We start from the raw sequence: 19317 nt of genomic DNA, 5'->3' as shown, positions 1-19317 counted from the left end.
AGTCTCCACTGCATGTGGAGACAAAGGCCTATTAAGAAAAACAAAGAGACAGAAATAACAGTTTGTGGTTTATTTGGTGTTGTAGTTGGTACTACAGTTGGACAGTCACTGTCTTGTTGCACATAGAAACCTTAACATTTTTTAAACATGCTCTGGAGACAGAACTTACAACTAGACTGATATAGTACACAAAAATAAGGTTCTCTAAGAAAAAAATACCCACAAAAATTCCAAAGCAGTGTTAGGAAAATACACTTGGACCTATCAACAGTGAAATATTTAAGCGATTCAGCTGGCAGAGAAGGTTGGTCAATTGGCTTGACAATCCTTTAACTTCAAGAAATGTCTTTGGTTTCACATTGTGTAGCAATTACTCCTTATTCCTTGAACCAACATGAAACAAGATGAGGAAAAGGCAAAGGTTTTTTTAGGCAGTGCTGCTTTGAATGCTGGATTTGTCATACCACTTCACTGAACAAGACTGACTAGGTAATCTAGCTCTGGCTAAGAACAGGGGTGTCTGTGAACGGGAAAACCCTAGATTAGTTTCCTAATGCTATCTTCAGGAAACTCCATTGTTCAGATTTGAGCTTTTTGTGTGTTCTAGTTGAGATAATACATTGCAAGATTTGACTTACTTGGAAAGTGCAACGTAAGACAAACCACTAAACCCGTTAAACTGCTAAGACCCGAAAACTGCTTGGGCAGGTTTAAAACTGTAGTTCCTTCTGGATTGCCCACAGTGTGTCTGCACTCTTCCTTAATTTGTCCTCTTCCTCAGGTTTTAGGATCATCTTTACTACATCAGTGATGCCATTACTGCCCAGTACACAAGGAACACTTAGGAAGACGTCTTCTTTTATTCCATGCAAGCCCTGAAAGGTACAGAAGGATTGTTAGGCTGGAATTAGGCTGTATATTTCATAGACTATCCTATCAGGAAACCAAATTTAATTGAAATTAAACTGGAAAGCAGTTGCTGTTTTTTCAGAATTCCAGACATACTTAATTCTCAGTAGGACAAAAATTAGGGAGAAGGGGCTGCTCACCTTAACAATGGTAGAGATGGGGTGCACTCTTCTCAAATTCTTCATAATACTTTCAGCCAGGTCTCCCACAGAAAGGCCAATAGCCCAGGACGTGTACCCCTTCAGTTTGATCACCTCATAGGCACTGCAGAGACACAGACACTCATTAAAGAACAAGTGCCATCAGCTGAACTGCTTCAAGTTTATCAGAAAGGCTTTTGGAGGTCTCTGGATCAATTTGGAGGCATCAGAAGCTTGAATGATTTTCTGGCAGGACCAAAATGAACTCAGCAGTGAATAATTCTATTTGCATTTTACACTAGTCCCCACAATTATACTGGAAGCCTAGAAGTTTAAGCTCTTCCCCAATATACAGTTTACTAATCATAAAAACTTAACTACATTACTTGTTAAAATATTATTTCGTGTTCCATTATGTTTGCATCCTAACATTTGGGGCTACTGAGGTACTCTAGATCTGGGTACTGCAGAACAGAGATTTTTCAGCTCCTCATGATTTGTTCTTGTGTTGAAATTTAGAAAAAAGCCAAGCCAGTATTTACCTGTCCACGACCTGCTTATGGACATCCTTCCAGTGTTCCTTGTCTGCGTCACTTCCCAAGTCTGGATGAAGAGCCTTCAGAGAGACGCCAGCAACGTTCACTCCGCTCCAGACAGGCACTGAGAGTTGCACATAGATTAATTATCTCACAATACTCAGTCCTTCTCCAATTAATAGTTAACATGAGATCTAACTGGATTAATCTGCAACACATCACTTACAATTTACTTATGATTTTAAATATAGTATGACCTATAAGGCCAGCCTAAATTGAAGCCCGAGAACCTAGGAGCACATCAACATTTATACACAATGTCAAAAGGTTTGAATACACCTTTGTTAACATGAAATACCTGAGCAACATGAACTAAAATGACAGTCATTTTGCAAAGTTTTCCCAAGTAAGAATTAATTCCAGGTGCATTCTGGTGGGTGTCAGGAAGCAGACAGCACTGCTCTGGTGCTGGCTGGAAAAGTACAGGTTAAATAAGGAAAAAGTGCTTTCTCCTGTCCTCCAGACTTGCCTCTGCAATTCCTATATACAGTGATTGAGAGATGCCAGGAATGGCAACTGAGTGGCTGCCAGTAGGTCTGGTGCAGATCTTTGCAAGGGCCTTGCAGAGAACTTTATCCTCCTGCTGCTTCAGTTTGGGTTTTTTTGGGAGTTACGTGAACAATCTAGCCTAGAAATGTTTAGCCAGCTCAGGTTACAGTAATGACCTTTTCCAAGCACAGTCATTCCGGTCAAATATAGATCATCTAGGGTTACTCTGTGCAGTAAATGACTTAAATCAGAACTTGCATTTTTAAAGTGCTGCAGTGCAAAGGTTTTGCAGCAATGTTTTGCTGTAACTTTTCAGGGTGTTCCTGGCAGACAAAGCTGTGTAGCAGTCAGCCTGATTTCTCCCTTACCACTGGAGTCTCCGTGCTCTCCCACGATCCATCCGTGGCAGCTCAGTGGGTGGATGCCCAGCCTTTCTCCCATGAGGTGCCGGAAACGGGCAGAGTCCAGATTGCAGCCGCTCCCAATGACACGGTTTTTGGGGAAGCCACTGATCTTCCAGGCCACGTAGGTCAAAATATCCACTGTGAAGAGAACAGGGGCATAACAAATGCCACTCATGAGCAGACTGATAATGAAGATGGTACCTTACATTTATCGTGCTAGCTGCATGGAACAGAGCACAAAGCAGTGCCCATGGCCAGACACTGCAGTGGGCTAACATAGTGACTGTTGTATAGAACATAATGACTATTTTGAACAGTCTCTGAGCTTTGCCTTTATGCTATGCATGCAATAATCAGTGACCCTAGTGTGCTCAAGATCACTCAGTCTGAAAACCCCAGTTTATTTCTCAGAAGACCAAATTGCAGAGCCTGGAAAGGGAAGATTACATTTATTGCTATACAGATACCATAGAATGGTTTGGGTTGAAAGGAACCTTAAGGATCATTTCATTCCAACCCGCTGCCATGGGCAGGGACACCTTCCACTACACCAGGTTGCTCAAAGCTCCATCCAACGTGGCCATGACCCTTTCCAGGAATGTGGCATCCAGAACTTCCCTGGGCCACCTGCTGCAGTGTCTCACCACCTTCATAATAATTTCTTCCTTAGAGCTAAGCTTCATCTACCTCTTTCAGTTAAAGCAGTTGCCCCATGGCCTATCACTACATGCCCTTGTAAAAAGTCCACCTCTCTTTTAGGCCCCTTTAGGTACCGGAAGGTTCTCCAGGGTCTCCCTGGAGCCTTCTCTTCCCCAGCACAAGTATTTTCTAAAAGCCTGTGCACTAATGCCACCTTACTGAAGAAAGACTATTCTCTAAGCCAAATCCTCTTATGGCAACACAAGACAAACCTGGGTTTGAGACAATAAGCAGCTTGCAGTCAGGGCTGTATTTAACGACGTTGGGAATGATGAATTTGAAGATATTCACGTTGCGCTGGACCAAGTTAAGGCGGCTCTCTCCTTCCTGCTGCCGGGCACCAGCAGTGACAATGACCAGCTTGGAGTGTGCAGTCACACTGTAATCTGCAGACAAAAGGCTGTGTCAAACATAATCTCTACTACACACGGTTCAGAACAGGAGTTCTCGCTTCCTTTCTGTACTGGGATCTCAAATTCTCAAGTTGGAGGGTGTAGCAATTTCCTGGTAATTATTACCCTAGACTTTGCCTCTTTAGAAAATGGAATTTCATTTTAAGACAGTGGCTCTTGCCACAGCATTGTGACAACATGGAGGCATGTTGATATCGTAACACCCAGCTGCAGGCAGTGATATTCCCTGCTTCTCAGGCACAAATGGGACTAGGGATAGCTGCTGGGATAGCATTCAGGGTAAGTGCTGTGTAGAAGAGGAAAAAGGCGCTGCCCTCATAACCTACTACCTGTAGGAGCTGCAATTAAGGTATGAGCTGGTTAAGCCTTTGCCCTACTCAAGGCTGCCACTAAAAGTTATCAGAATTAAGCAGTAATGAGTTCAGGGGTTAATCGGTTGTGAAATAAAAGTTCTCTAAGATGCACAAGTACTTAAGAAATCCATCTTTCTGTACTGAGTAGTGAACCCTAAGAGAAAATTCCTAGCTGGACTGGCCAGGAGAAGGCATATTTAAAAATGTCAGCTGAGAACTATATCCATGAGCTCTCCCCTCCAACAATTAGGGTGTCAGGCTAAGTGCTAGACTTGGCTGTCCAGTGTGAGACCTGAAGTGGCTACCTCTATTTGGAAATCATGAGCACATGAGAGACAGCTACTTGCCTTTGCCAGAGACAATCTTTGGAGTTTTAAGGAAGAGGCTGCCATGCTGGAGATCCAGCATCTCTCCTCTGAGCTTGTCCTCCACGACATCAACAAGGGCGAGTTCATCAGCCAAGTCCTACAAGAGACCAAGAGTAATGGTGAGTTTGCTGCCTCTTTCAGCAAAGACCCCGGTTTTCAAACATGAAGTTGCAATTATTTCAAAGGCTACTTAAATAATTTTGCTCATCTCTAACACTTCAAGTCTTCCCAAAGTCCTTAAATTAGTCCCCTGGGATATCCACTTCATTGAGCTCTCTTTATACTTTTCACAACCACATTCTGCATGAAATAGTAGTACAATTAAACAGGACACTAACAAAGAATAATTTAATAGTGATTCATATGCAACCTATTTGACAGTCAAGAAAAGCAAGCCTGATGTTAACCATAGCATTTTCAGTATAACTGAAGGCAGAAGACAAGTCATTCAGAGTGTCAAGGACTAATTTTTTCCAGACCATACTGCAAAGAATTATTCCATTTGATTGCTCAAGACAAAATAAATCCTCAGTTCACAATCTTTTTGTGAAGAAGTGAAGTGTTAAGAGAATTCCCACTTAGAAGCGAGTCTGCAAGTCCCACAAAGGTAAATGCAGTTCTTAAAAAGATACATAAAGGACATTCTGCCTGATCTTGAGACAAAGTTCATTTACAAGAACTGCAGCTATTTGTTCTCTGTCAATAGCTTGAAGACTGTTGCTTCATTTCAGGCCCAAAAAAGGATTGTATAACCAAAAGTTCATCTAATAAGGGTGACTTAATTTTTTTTGCCCCTCTTTTAGGTCTCAGTTTCTTCTGCTGCTCCCTCCCTTCCACTTACCTTCATGAGGATGCTGATGGCACAGGCCATTCCCACTGCACCCACTCCAACCACGCTGATCTTATTTTCGGCATGGCTTTCCTGTTTGTGGACAGTGTGGATGAGCTGATCCTTGAGAGACATGGTGCAGTGCTGAAAGGAAAGAAAACAGATCATTTCTCCAAGCTTTGGAGCTTTTACTGACACCAGAATAATTGTATCCAGCAAGATAGACTTTCTTCCAGGATGATAAGAAAATGGATACAAAACACATGAATAAAATGTCTGGCAATACTGTCTGTATGCCAAAAAATTATTGCAAAACTGAATTGCTGATGACAATCCTCTGTTCAAGCTCAACCTAGCTTTGCTTCAAATACAGCCTGAAAGCCATTGATTATATTACATAGCTGGTGGCACTCCAGCAGCAGCAGCAGAACGTTCTAAATGACCATCCATATTACACTTGGGTACAGGAAGCCATTTTAGTACTTCTAAGCACAGCACAGTCTGGCAGTCTCTGTTCTCTCACCCTGAAAAACTGGTATTCTGTGCCCTGAAGCCTTTCCAGAGCTCAAGCTGTGCAACACTTAGGCAAACCCTTTTTTAGCACAGCATGAGCCTCCACGTCAACTTCTTGAATTTGTTCTGAAGTGAAACTGCAGAGTTTTGAATTAAGATGGCTGGAGTCTGGTGTTACCGTCTCTCCCACCCGCACATTTCAGCTGCAGAGCATCCTGGTTAGTTGGGCTCTGAGAGCCAAGGGGGTGCCGAAATGGCACTACGATGACAAAGGATTGTGCCTTCATCCCCATGTCCGCGTGGAAGCCACCACCACCACGCTTTCCCAGGAAATGGTGCTGCTCTGGCAGCTGCACTGGGAGCAGCCTGCAGAGCCCAGGGCAGGAGCAGCAGCACAGACGGATGCAAGTACAGACACCGCACGACTCTGAACACGCAGCGACTCGTTCAGAGCACGAGAAGCCAAGCAGAGCAGCAGGTAAGGACTGCAAATATTGGGGCTGAGGGGAGGGCCAGGAAGCCAGCAGGGCCCATATTTAGGGAAAATCAACCCAGCTACGTCAGTCTTGCCGCGCAGGAGGCTCCTGAAGCGTGGCCATGCAGAGCACTCTCCACGTGCCAAGTCCTCCCTTTGCACTACAGTCATTTCGAGGCTGATCACAGCCACCCACTCAAGCACGTCTGTTACACTTAATTTTTTTTTACCCTTTAAGAGTGCTATACCCCTCAAAGAAACAAGTTGGGGGAGTGGTAGGTGGTCCACCGATCTACATTTGAAATGCAGCCTTAAGCCCATCCTCAAGTCTCTCTGCAGGATCACTCCCCGGGGCCGCACGCAGCGATTACGGGAAGGAAGTTAATCCATGGAGGCTCAAGGGCAGGAGAGAGGGGACGATGGGGGGGTTGTGAGTGGAAATCACCGCGGCTGGACTCGAGCCCAGCGCTGCGCAGATTCCACCACGGCCGGGGGGACTCAGCGGAGCAGGAGCGGACTTTGTCCATCTGTCCCGCCTGCTCCACCGCGTGCCCCCGGAGGTCTGCGGGACCAGCACCGCCTGCGGGACCAGCACCGCCTGCGATCCCCCTTCTCGCATCCCCCTGTCCCTGCAGCCCCGGCCCCCGCAGCCATCCCGCCCGCCGCGGCGATCGCACCTACCGAGCGTCCTCCTCCGAGCGCGGCTGTGACGGCGGGCGGGGGAGGCGGCGGCCGCGGCCTTAAATACGGCCCGGGCGGCTGACGTGAGGCGGGCGGGCTGCGGCCGCGGGGACGTGCCCGCCGACACGTCGGGGTGGAGAGACGGAGAGGGAGGAGGGGGAAGGAGCAGCGGGAAGGAGATGGAGCGGAGGGCGGAGGGCGGCGAGCGCAGGGAGCTGGGGCGGGGCTGAGGAGCTCAGCTATGCGTGCCCTCAGGGCTCGTCTGAGGGCCCTCGTCCGGGGACATCTCACTCTCTCCGCTGTTAGCCGCGATGAGTGAAAGCAAACGCTCCGGCTCTGCAGGGTTTGTGGGAATTCAAGGCATTCCTGCCTTTGTTTCCCGCCCGGGCAGTCCCGGCCCCGGCCTCCTCCTCCGGGGTTTATGGCCATGGTTCCGGATGGGGCCTCTTCTCGGGTGGCAGAAAACCAGTTTCTAATTTCCATTTAAATCAATAGATATTTGTGGGTTTTTGTTTACTTCCCCTTTCCGTGTAGTTACGTATCCAATTCCCACTCATTTGTTGTGCTAGGTTATATAAACCAAACCTTTTGAGCCCTTCACGGTCCTGCAAGCGGTTCCCTGGTCATTGGGATGTGTGTTCTGCGGCACACTCTCAATTTAAATGCTTTTTAAATGCTTTTTTTCCTGAAAGGGGCTGCTGCATGGAGTGTCCGACAGCAATGCCTCAAACACAACACTAATGTTTTCCTGAAGCCAGTGGAAATTCCATGACTGGACTCACACTGGTCCGTTTCAGTCACACCATGCTGTCACCCTGCGGCTGCTTAGGAAAGCCAAGTCCTCCTTCCATTCACTTATTTCTTGCTCAGACTCCCAACAAAAAGCAAAACCAAATTTTTAAAAGTTTATTTCCTGAATGCCTGAAGTTTCAATTTTATACTATACTATTTTGTGGGTCATCCTACAAAACTGGATTTTAGTAAATCCACGCTGCCTTTTATCCCTTTGTTATTCATTGACTAAGATGGTTTTAGTTAGATTCTCCTTTGTAAGTTTTTCTGAAGAACTTCACAGACATCAAAATCACAGGCCCAAACTGCTTCCACCGTGGCTTACTTCTTAGAACTTGCTGTTCTCTGGTCCTCTGGTAATGCCTTCAAGTAGGCAAATTTACTTAAAATCTTTTGGATTTGTGCACGTCAGGGCTCTGGAATTGAGAATGCCTGGCTCCTCCAGCTGGAAAACAGCAAACTCAGTGACTTTTGCTCACCATCTGTGAGTCGTGTTCATTTAGTATCTTTTACCCACTTCTGCTTTCTCCTTCTTCTCTCAGACATCCTGTCTTTACCCCATGGATTATCATGTTCATCTTTACTAAAAATCAGGTAAGTATTAATTTAATCTTGTGTGAGTAGCTGTGTTACCTTTATTTTCTCATTCTTGTTTTTACTGTAATATTTTTTTTTATTATTTATTGTAGTTGTGGTACCTTTACAATCTTTGACTGTGCTTTCCTTTTGGGTTTCTGACTCTAACTGATTTTTGGCCATATCTGTCCTCAGCTCCTAGGATGTGCTTGAGTTCCTTTTGAGGTCCTTATCTTGCTGTGGCATGCCTGGTCACACACCATCCCAGTGACAATTCCCTTCTGCTGGGGTGATCTGACAGCAATGGAAACCCAAAGCCTCACCATTATCTGACAGCCCATTGGCAAATAACAGAAACAAAAAATACTGGGGAGAAAACATCTTGAAACATAGAATTGGCATATTTTTCTGTCGTTTCTTGCATGAAACAAGACAGAAAAATACAAAATTCTGCTTATTATAAAGACCAGCACTTCCAGCAAGGGAGGTTAAATATACCTTTGTTCTTGCTGCTGCTGGAGGAAGGAGCAGTGCCTGTGGGATGAGCCATGCCAGAGAAAGCTGGTCACTAATGAAGGGAAGTGTGGGTAGATGCTGAGCTTGCCCAAAGCCACATGAATGCAGGGTGAAAAGGAGACATTGTTCTGTCATTCTGCATTATTCTGGGTTCACTGAGCATCTTGTTCTGTCAGAAGCCTCAAGGATGGATTAGGAAGTTTAATTCTGCATCCCAGGAATCTGTATTTATAGTGGCTCTATATGAATGGGACTGAACATCTCATCCAGGTTTGAGTTACAGACATCTGGCAGGACAGAAAATGAACATTTGACAGGAATTTTGACCAATAAGAAATATTTTGGCCTATAAAAACTTTTACTTTTAAAGAGGTTAAATGCAAGATTAGGAAGCTTCTATGACAATACTGGCTGAAAAGATTAATAAGCATTTTAAAATTGGTAACTAATGTAAAGTAGGTGGTATTCTACTACTCACAGTGAGACCAAAGCTCGTAAGAGAACACTATTGGTATTGTAAGAATCTTCTTAGCCTGTGGCTCAGACAAAATGAACTTGGACGTGGTTTTCAGGGTGTAAGTTCCTGTAACATCTTCACTTGCCTTCACTTGTGTTTGTGCTGCTTGTTACTGAGAACAGAACCAACAATGAAGTGCTGTTTTCTATAGGGCATCAGGTTGTTCTTATCTCTCTGGTGCCTATTCAGATACCAGGGGTCCTACTTTTAGTAGAGCAGGCCAGAGAAAACCAGCTGGGATGTTTCAAGACCATCCTGGTCCCAGTGTGTCCTCAGTGATGATGATAAGCAGATTAGAACCCTTTTTTAATTAAAAAATAGAGTCAGCTTTTAATATGCCAGTGCTCATTCACCTTTTAACTTATCTCAGTTACAGAACTGAGAGGGCAGCTGCGATGGACAAATTTTTCCTTTTATGTGGCCTTTGTGATCTTATTATCAGCAGTAGATGCTCAGGAGGAAAGCAGTCATCTGGCATGATTGACACTGATTTTCTGCCTCAGAGAGCTTCAATGAGAGAAGGCTCAGAACTGCACAAACAGAATGGGGTGAGCAACTTACAGGCATTTTTCTTGCACTTGGAAGATGGAGGCCAGCTCTGTTTTGATTTCCTGTAAGTGGTTGATTGTAGGGATGGGTTGACTTATCTTACATGTGTGCATAAGTAGTTTTGTTCTTCCTGTTCTTTCTCCACTGCTGCTTTTTATTGTGGTAGCAGGAGGTGGTGTTGATAGAGTGATGGGAATGCCAGAAATGTGACAGATTCTCCAGGGAAGCTTGACCCTTCCTCAGCTTGCTTGCCCTCCTTTTCCTATTAGTTTTCACAGATTAAACATGAATAATAAAGCAATAGAAGTTGCTGAATGTAGAAACACTAATATTTTTATTTTAGGACTTAGAAGCAGAGTCTTTCCACTGGCCCCAGGTGGCATTTGATCAGGAGCTGAGTGATAACAGATGGAAACAAATATCACATTCTTATTCAACAACATATATGCCTTCAAACTATGAGATACCATTAGACTATTGTCACAAAAATAAAGTCCAGAGACAGTTATACAAGGTGGGTCTGATGTGTACATTTTGCAATTTTCAGTAAAACACAAAATGTTAATAAATTTCTCTCAATTTTGCTAGTATACAAGAAGTTTTACATGGTGACATTTAATTTTGGCTCTCTCTATTTGCCCAGGTCCTGGCTCATGACAGACTGAGTCAAATCTGATGGTGCTGCAGGGCTGAACAGGGACACCAAGCCAGGACCTGCAGGTTTGCTGAGTGACCTACAGCTCAGCTGGGAGGTTATCAGCAACCCAAAGCTCCTGGGGATGCTGACCAGCCCTGCAAAGGTCAGTGGCATTTCTACCTAAGACATGAGGTTTAATTTGCCCTTAAAAATCCCAGGGTCTATTCCATTTATGATCAGTCCTGCCTTTGCTCTGACATCATCAAGGGCTCTGCTTTCACATGGTGTCAGTGTGTGAGGGAACCTGGCACTACCCATAGCTACATCATGTTCCTGTCCTGTCTTTCCCTTTGATTTATTCTGAGACCTGAACAATTTCCTCCAGCTTTAATGGCTTCATTTCTCCTTTGTAAAATGTGTTTTATCTACCAACCTGATGGTGGTACTGCAGAGATTTGTTAATTATGAAACATTTCAGCTTTATAAAGCAGCATGAAATTGATGGATGGTATTTTCCTGAACCAGACATGTCCAGACTCCAAAGTGGAACTTGACACCAAAAGTTTTAACAGCCAGATTTCTTTCATTATTCTTTTGAAATACTTACCAGGGTAAGATACAGGGAGCTGGTTCATGCTCCATAAAAATCCACGTTTTGTGTTGCTCCAGTTTGGTTGGTATAGCCACATCAAACCGTTTGAATTGATCTCCTAAGAAAACTAAAAGCTGAAAGATGAGTTTCATCCTGAAATATGAGTTTCATCCTGGCTTGCACTAACAAGTATCTCTGCACAGAACTGATTAGCCACGATCCATACACCTCTGGGTGCCTCTCCTTGGCTGCTTCCATGCACGTCTGAGGATGCTGGTGTTACAGAGATCCAGGGCTTTTGCTGCTTCACGCCCCTTTTCTTTGCACTGTCATTGTGGGGAAGGGGAGGGCCTAGCTGATGCAATTCTCATTTCCTGGTGTTTACGGGTCTGTGTGTCTGCAACCTATTTTTAAATGTGCAGGAGGGGAATAAATATGGAGAGCTGTGTAAGTAAGAGTCAATTTCTGGAACACCCAGACTTCCACAATGTTTTTTTGTCAGTTGTCTGGTTTGATTGCAAACTACTTGCTAGCTGACATCTTTCAATACCCAGAACTTCCAAGTTACACCAGTTTTTCTCTCCCCCTTAAAAGGTTGTTATGTTTGCAAGTACAGCTGCAGTGGATTATGCATTCAATATAAAGCTAGACAAAACTGTATTTTTTCCCAATGTCTTCCTAAATCAACACTCTAGGTAGCTGGACTAAGTGGAACACGTGATTTTGTCTTGTTTCTCTAAGGAAATGAATTTATTCATGAAAGCATGAGTCACAGTGCAGGATTCCAAGCCAAACCCATTCCCTTGATGCAACTCTGGAATCTTACTCATTTACTTAGGAACTGCAGGAAATGGGATGCTCTGATAAGTGACATGCACTTAACTACACAATGCTATCTCCCTTTTGGATGGAGACACTTTTCCAGCATTTCAGACTTTATATATCTGGTTGATTCTCTGTGTAATAGCAGATTGTGCATTCTCTCCCAGCCAAAAATCACTGTGTCCAAACTTTCCTTTCTGTGAATCAGAATTCCAAGTTACATTGCTGGAAAGTCAGCATCCTATGGGGAAGAAATTGCTGGGCCATACCAACCACTGCAGGAAGCTGAGAGCACTTCTCAACATTACAGACACCCAGAGGGACCTACAGATGACTATATAATAAATGATTATCCCTCCTTTGGAGGAGGAAGATGAAGTTTAACTTGCAGTTCAACAGATGCAGCAATAGAATGGAGATAGGCAGCCAGGTGATTTCATTTTCACACTTGGGCCACCCCTAAGGCTCCTTAAAGAGCTGCAGCTGGGCTGGCTGAGCCCAAGGGTAGCAGGCCTGAGGGATGATGTTGGCTTGTGTTGCAGACCTCAACTCTTCTGCTCTTCTTGGAGGGGAAAAATGGCTTCACTGTCTCTGTACAAGGTATTCTTTTAAGTATTTGGTTTGGTGATGTTGGTGGCTGTTTGCAGCTCTATAGGTGAATACAGAGCCCTTGGCAAAAGACATGACTGTGACACAAGGGTACTGTCCTGAGAGGTTACCAGGCAGAGTTTTAAATGCCATTTATATCCTGTGTGCTGCCAGCAGAGCCCTGTTGTCATATATATGTTCAAAGTGTGGCTGCTCAGGAAGGGAAGAGTGATTTTTTTATCCTTTCCAGGAAGGAGTTGCTTTGTAGTCCAAATTTCCTTCCACACCTTTTTAATTTTAAGTGCCTGTGTTTCTTAATTGAAACATGGTATGTTGTACCATGTATTCAGTATCAAAGGTCTGAACTATGGCAGTGATTCCAAGGAAAAATGAAGTTGGGGAGAGAGAGGTGCAGCCTCAATTGCTATAGGGCAATGGTCTTTTGACCCAGCTTGATTATGCAGCTGTAGTGAGGTCATTAATACCCTTCAAGCAGGCACCAAGCTGAACATCTCTGTTGGGAGCACAGGTTTGCAGCACAGGCACTGGAAAGGCACACAGCAGAAAGAGCTCATCAGCCAAAGAGGCAGAATGAACCAGGGGAGTGAAAGTAAAGCAGAACAATTGCCAAATATGGCTCTTGACTTGGCATGCTGTGTTTTCCAAGAATATTACACAAATACCCCAACCCTTATCTCCATTGATTAATTCAGGGGTTTTATTTATACTCAAGTTTTAAATAGAAAATGAAAGATTGCTGCTTGCCTATGGACTGCCAATGAATAGTTTTCACAATGCTGTGCTAAGTGTGGCATTTCTGACTTGTGTTCCCTCTGTGCCTGTATTTGGATGAAATTGCACAAATGTTTAGCAAACATTTGCAGGGCACGACCTCATTGTTTTGCAAACTGTGGTGAGCCTTGTTTAAGGAGGAGAATATTACCAAAGTGGGGGAGAGAGGAAGCATGACTTTTATCTCCTGTGGGGGGAAATCCTGGTACTTACAGAGCCTTGTAGTTCTCTAAGTTGGGCCCTATAGTAAGAGGAGCAATATGCTTGTGTCTTAAGTGCAAGTTACAAGCATTTCTCACTGACTACCTCAACCCTGTGTTGTTTTTCTCATGGCTCTATGCAAAATTAGTTGTATCACTAAACCTTATGCAGTTCTGGTCTTAGGAGGCAGTATCTCAGTTCAGGAGCCCTTTAAAAGGTGCCATGTGATGAAAATGTGAGATCTGGGAGACAGTACTATGTGTTCTTTTGTGTGTGTGCACAGAGCTGGATTTCTGGAGGCTGGGTCTCCTGAACAGTTGTCTTCCCGTATGTTCTCCACATCCTTTTTGCTAGTTGTACAGCATTTCTGCTTTATGCATCCTGTGTGTTTGTGTGATATTTAATGCTGTGTTCAGAATGGAAAAGATACCTGCATGCTTTATCTTTTGCTCTCTCTGTGAGGGCAAACAGTGTCTGGAGTGGCAGCAGGGCTGTGCAGTCCCCTGGGTCAGCATTACCTCCCTGCCTCATGAGGAGCCTTGGGCAGCTGCTTCCCAGTGGGGCTCACCCATCGCTTCCCTCTTGGCCTCTGGACTGAAATGTTTGCAGTCTGGGCAGTGCCAGTTTGCAAAAATATCAGCATTAGAATTTGAGAGACACAGGGCAGACCAGAGGCCAGGTTTCTGACTGCTGGGGTGTGATGTGGTGTATTCATGTGCTCTGGCACATGGAGCCAGGACTGTTGCTTTCATTATATGGAGTATCATTCTGTGTGTGTCTTTGGCTGCTAACCCAGTGTTCCTCCATTTTGAATCTCATTAATTCTTTGAGGGGTACATATTTTGAAAAGAAATCTGTTTCAATCTGAAACTTTTGGAGCTTCTTTTCGAGGTTTGGACTTAAAACGTGAAGTCAGTTAAAGGCTGTGGTACTCAGTAAATTTTGGAAAATTCTGGATTAAGGATATGTCTTTAGTGTTCTGTTTGTATGTTTAGGTGTGATGTTCAGCGTGTGTTCTTTGGGTAATAAGCTTAGACTTGCAGTTCCTTTTAAAATGTGCTCGTTTGCAAACAGCATCTGGAGATTTGGAGTCATTAGAGTGTTAGATTATGGAGAGAATTAAATTTTTTAAAAATAATCTCTGCAATGTTTCATATCTCCTAGGCAGAAGTTACTGAGGGGCAGTTAGTTCGGTGCATGACGCCTCTAAGAGTTCTTAGGCATATAAGAGCAGCCAAAAATAGCTCCTTGGAAGGTCAGGGAAGGCATCTTTTCTCCGTGTGGGTGGCTTTACTTTTCCATCCTGAAACATCTATATGCCTTAAGGAAAGCAAGCAAGAAAGAAGGTATGGAAAGAAGATAGGAATATATCACACAGGCTCTGGCTGCCCTCCAAGCCTATTCTGATGTTCTATGTTCATGGAGCACTGCCAGCCTTGGAGTTTTTGTACATGAGATGGAGAAAGCCTGCATTAACTTCTAAACCATGTTTCAGGGACAGAGTGGCCAAATAAAGGTTGGGTTCGGTTTCTTCCATGGGTAAACAGCAGCAAGAGGGATCCTTATGTTTTAAAATTGAGCCATAGGCTCACATCCAAGTGGTTTTAAGCTTCTGCCTGAGCCTGGAAGAAATTTCAGCTTGTCAGGCTGAGTGTTCTCTTTGGTCTGATGTCTGCATGCTGAGACAGAGTTTACGAGAAGCTTTCATAGCAAATCCTAAAGTCGGAGTCACCGCAGAGCGCATTAATTATTGAATAGGCAAGGGCTAATGTGAGAGGGAAAGGCTCTGTCGTGCTCTGTGTGTTAATCTCCTCCCCCTCCTTCCTGCCCAAATCCTCCTGGTTAATCAGGTTATGTTTGCCCTATTTCTCCTGGGGACCATGCAGAATGCAGTGCTGCTACAAATGGAGGAAGGGAAGGAGGAGAAGGGCTTGTAGGAAGCAAGAGTGGGTAGAGAATGCTTCAGAAATGGAAGCCTCACTCTGACAGGGTTCCCAAGCTCCCAGCAGGATGCCTTCAGGCTGTGGCATGTCTGTGTGCCCTGTCACACTTGCTGACATGCATGGTCTCATCCCCCAGGCCATGTGCCAAAGGACAGCAAAGGGGAACCTGTCTGCCCATGTTCAACCTGGAGGCACTGGTGGTCTCTGTGGCCAACAGCTCCCTTCCCCAGCACCCACCCACTGTTTCAGCTGGGAGGGGGGAGCTGATGCCCCTGGGGGGAGTAGCTGATGTTCCTGTGGAGCTCGGGCTGCCTGCCCTTAGCCTGAAGTGCAGGTGGTTAATCCTGGGGAGGCAGAGTGTGCTGCATGCTTCTGGGCTGTCACACAGCCTCTCATTCTGGCTGCACTCATCCCCTCGGGCATGTGGCTGCAAGCCACAAGAAAATAGCACAGATGGACCCACCAAAGTAAAAAGCAGCTGTGATAAGCTGGGAGGCAGCATGGACACAGTGGGCACTGCTGACCTCTCTTAGTGAATCTAAGTTTCCTCTTGGTCTGGGAGTCCTGGAGTTTAGCTGTGAGTGTGCTATGATGATGGCGGTTCTCTATATGGGTTTGTGTCTCAGAAATGCTCTTATCTGCTCTCCTGACTGGGAGACTGTGATCCAAAGCTCTTCTGTGCCCAGTGTCAAAACCCAAAGCTTGCAGCTGAAACTGTTCCAAGAATGTGCAAAATTGCTTATTCTGAAGCCTGGGTCTGGTTAGCCTTAGGAGAACCAGGTAAATCCTGATGGAAGAATTACATGCAGTGACTTGAGTGATTTTGGGATTGTAGCAGATAATTCAGAAGGAGGTAGAGCTGCAGGCCTGTATGTGCATTCTGTGTCTTGATGTGAATTTATCCAAAAGCTCAAAGCCAAGCCTTTCTAGACCAAATGTCAAAGCTTCAGGGAGTTTATATGTAACCCTCTGGTCCTGGCTCAGGATCAACTGAGTGTCAGACCATGTCTGCATTTCACTTGTGCCAGGAAGTGCCAAGGCACACAAACATTGCCTAATTCAATTTTGATAAGAAAACGTGTGCTAATGTCTTTACAAACAGTTCAATGGGTGAGGGTATGGGTGTTAATGTCTTTGAAATGAGGTTTATTGTCTCTACCAACTCGAAGCCTTTGTTACAGACAGACTCCTGAAATAGACAAATAAGTCTGCACCAGCCTGAGTTTCTGATTTTTGAGGGAAAATGGCAGGTTCAAGGTGGGATATGTGGCAGGCAGTTTGGGAAGGCCATGCCTTCCTAGTGCCTGAGCCAGTGGGGGAAGAAAGAGGGCAATAGGCAGCTGGGAGTCCAGGATAAAAGGAGGCTGTGTCCTCCAAAACCTTGTGAGAGAAACCCCACAAGAATGTGCCCCAGTGGAGTTATCCCTTCCTTGGGATGAAGTTATAGGACTCCTCTGTCTCCTTTATGGACACTCACTTTTCATAGCATGATTTTTCCTCAGTTTTGTGTGCTGGCTTCTTTGCTTGGATCACGGTGCATTGTTTCTTTGAGAGACATGGATTATTAGAGGAGGATTTTAGCACCTCTCCTTGTTCACAGCATGTATCAGAAACGTTTCTGTAGCTCTAAACCAGGTGAAAACAAACACCTTTGTTCTTCCCAAAGCATAAACATTGGCAGATGCAAACCTGAGCCAATAAATCCTGGAGCTGTAACATGTTCTCATGATTCCACATGTTCCCCAGCACAGAGCAGCGCCAGCTGGGTAGCCACAGACTGCAAGAATGAAGACAGGCAGGAATTGAACCTCCAGAAACCATTCCCTGGCAGCAGAGGGCTGTGCTGAAGGGAAGGCAGAGCAGCCCTGAGCTGTGCCAGGGACACAGGTGCCTTCAAGCCGTGTGGGGATCCCAGCAGCCTTGTTGCCGTGGGGCAGTGCCTCTGGAAGCTGTGCTGGGCTGTCTTGGTGCCTCAATGGCCGTGGGCTGGTCGCACATTGCTGCGGGAGCAGCCAGCTCTGATGGTTTTGCTGTGCTTCGGCATCCTCTGTGCATCCTTTTCCAGCCCTGTGGGGAATTTGGGGCTCGGTGCTGCAGGTCTCACCGCCCCGGGCCCGCGGCATCCCCGGCCCGCAGGAGCAGCGAGGGGAAAGTGCCGATCCGGCGTGAGCGGCTTTGGGTGGATCGGCAGCGGGCAGGAGCCTGCCTGGGCAGCCTGGGCGTGGGAGGGTCTGGAGCAGATGGTTGGCATTGCCAGGGCTGCGGGGCTGGCCGGCTCCGGGAGCTGCGCAGGCAGGGGGAGGATGGGCGAGGCGTGGCAGGCTGCAGGCTCACCCAAACACCGGGAGGCTGTGCTGGAACTGGCTGAGTACAGCATGATCCCAAGAGCTGTAATGTTGTAGGCTTTTTCTACTCCTCTTTGATACTGTCAGGTAAAAGGCTGTCAGTTGCACAAATATGTACCTAAATCTCCTTTTCTCCCCTACCTCCCCCACTGGGCTCCCAGAATTACTTTACTTCCTTAAAACAATCAGAATTTACCATCTGGTGTGCTTCTAATTGCCTTTCTGTCTTCTAAAACCTGAATTTCTGTTTCCAGTAATCTTTTTTATAAGTGAAAAACTGTTTGTTTGTTCACCAAGTCCCAGGACTCCAGAAAGCAGAGCTGTAGGGGAAGCTGCAGCAGTGGCTCAGCCCTGGTGGCCCTGCAAGGAAGCAGAGAGGAAAAAACCTGCACTGAGAGGGTGAGCCAGGAGGCAGGGCTGGAACAGTGGCCCCATTGTCTGATTTCTGCTGCAGCCCATGGATGTGGCGGCACGTCCCAGGGAGCAGTGTATTACAAATACATAGTTCGTGGTGTGCACACCAATCAAATCACAAGGTAATTGCTTAAGAGAGCTGTGCAAGTAGTGGAGGTTGTGAAATAGGTTTAACAAAAAGAAAAATCAACTCTCCAAAGTTCAAAGCTCTGCTCGTATGATCTGGTTTTAGGAGAGAAAGAAATAGGAAGTTTAGAGATGAAGAAAGCATTATCTTGCTGATGGTGAGTTTGATAGGGGCTGTGGCTATACTCATTTCTGTTTCCAAACGGTGAAGTTTTTAACCACTTAAAACTCTAGGTATCTAATGCATTGAAGGTCTGATTTTGCAGAAAGTACAGGTGCAAAACATCTATTAAAGTCAGGGCACTAAAAAAATAGATATAAATCTTTAGGAACATTGATACAATAGCAGGGGATCAATGTGATCCACGGAGTTCTTCACAAGATCCATAGGGCTGGAGCTTCTCAGCCAATAAAAATAGAATTATTTTAATCTAAAATTTCTCATCATTGTCATGCTGTTCTGCTGAACACATCACATGGGATTTGGAGAGTGTGGAATAGAATGTTAGGATTTTAAAATGTAACCTATATTAACATCTCAGTTCTTATGTGCAGTTTCATGTATCCTGCAGAGATCAGGTTCTTGGAAATGGGATGCTTCATGTCTGGACAGTACTTCCTTTAAATACAGCCTTTTTAAGCTGTGGCACAGTTTCTCTGAAGTTTATTGTCCCCAGATTGAATTAATCTGTCTGGAAACCTCAAGCAGAGCGATAAGCTCTTTATTTCATATAAAATTTTGAATGTGGGTGTGTGATCAAGTTGGTAGATGCTTAATATTGGCCAATGTATTAGTTTGTTGTATTTCTAGTATTTATAATTGTACTTCTAAAGCTTGCCTGGGATACAGCAGATTTGAAAAACTCTGTGTCAAGTGGAAACAAGTTTCTTTTCCTGTGATTTCTGCCCTTTTGAGGGAGGATATAACATCTAGTTTCTGTGAAATTAATCACTGCTATCTCCTTCTGACAAAGGAATATAAAAAATAAAACATGTTTCCAAGAAAGTATTGCTAGCCTGCCCAAGTTACCTGCAAAT

The 19317-nt window shown here is 45.0% G+C and overlaps 2 protein-coding genes across 3 annotated transcripts; one reads left to right on the top strand and one right to left on the bottom strand.

Moving 5' to 3' along the window:
• Positions 1 to 55: 55 nt before the first annotated feature.
• Positions 56 to 7313, bottom strand: LOC120501243 (L-lactate dehydrogenase A chain). Of its 2 annotated transcripts, none has more exons than XM_039707201.1 (8): positions 6870 to 7313; positions 5213 to 5344; positions 4351 to 4468; positions 3450 to 3623; positions 2503 to 2676; positions 1592 to 1709; positions 1050 to 1173; positions 56 to 875 (listed from the first exon to the last, which is right to left on the bottom strand). In XM_039707201.1, the coding sequence occupies exons 1-8, from the start codon at positions 7296 to 7298 to the stop codon at positions 711 to 713; spliced, it is 1434 nt and encodes a 477-aa protein (XP_039563135.1). In that variant the 5' UTR covers positions 7299 to 7313; the 3' UTR covers positions 56 to 710. The 2 variants fall into 2 exon arrangements, with proteins under 2 accessions (XP_039563135.1, XP_039563136.1); XM_039707202.1 differs by having other exon boundaries at positions 6866 to 6888.
• LOC120501245 lies at positions 5351 to 11068 on the top strand. Its single transcript, XM_039707205.1, has 5 exons — positions 5351 to 6191; positions 8204 to 8255; positions 9641 to 9818; positions 10163 to 10333; positions 10463 to 11068. Exons 1-5 carry the CDS (start codon positions 5978 to 5980, stop codon positions 10493 to 10495), a joined length of 648 nt encoding a protein of 215 aa, XP_039563139.1. The 5' UTR covers positions 5351 to 5977; the 3' UTR covers positions 10496 to 11068.
• The last annotated feature ends 8249 nt before the right edge of the window (positions 11069 to 19317 follow it).

Source organism: Passer montanus, unplaced genomic scaffold, assembly GCF_014805655.1.
Source record: "Passer montanus isolate IOZ18808 unplaced genomic scaffold, ASM1480565v1 scaffold2, whole genome shotgun sequence".
In the NCBI taxonomy this organism is placed as follows: Eukaryota; Metazoa; Chordata; class Aves; order Passeriformes; family Passeridae; genus Passer; species Passer montanus.
This window is presented reverse-complemented; position numbering and strand designations above follow the sequence as displayed.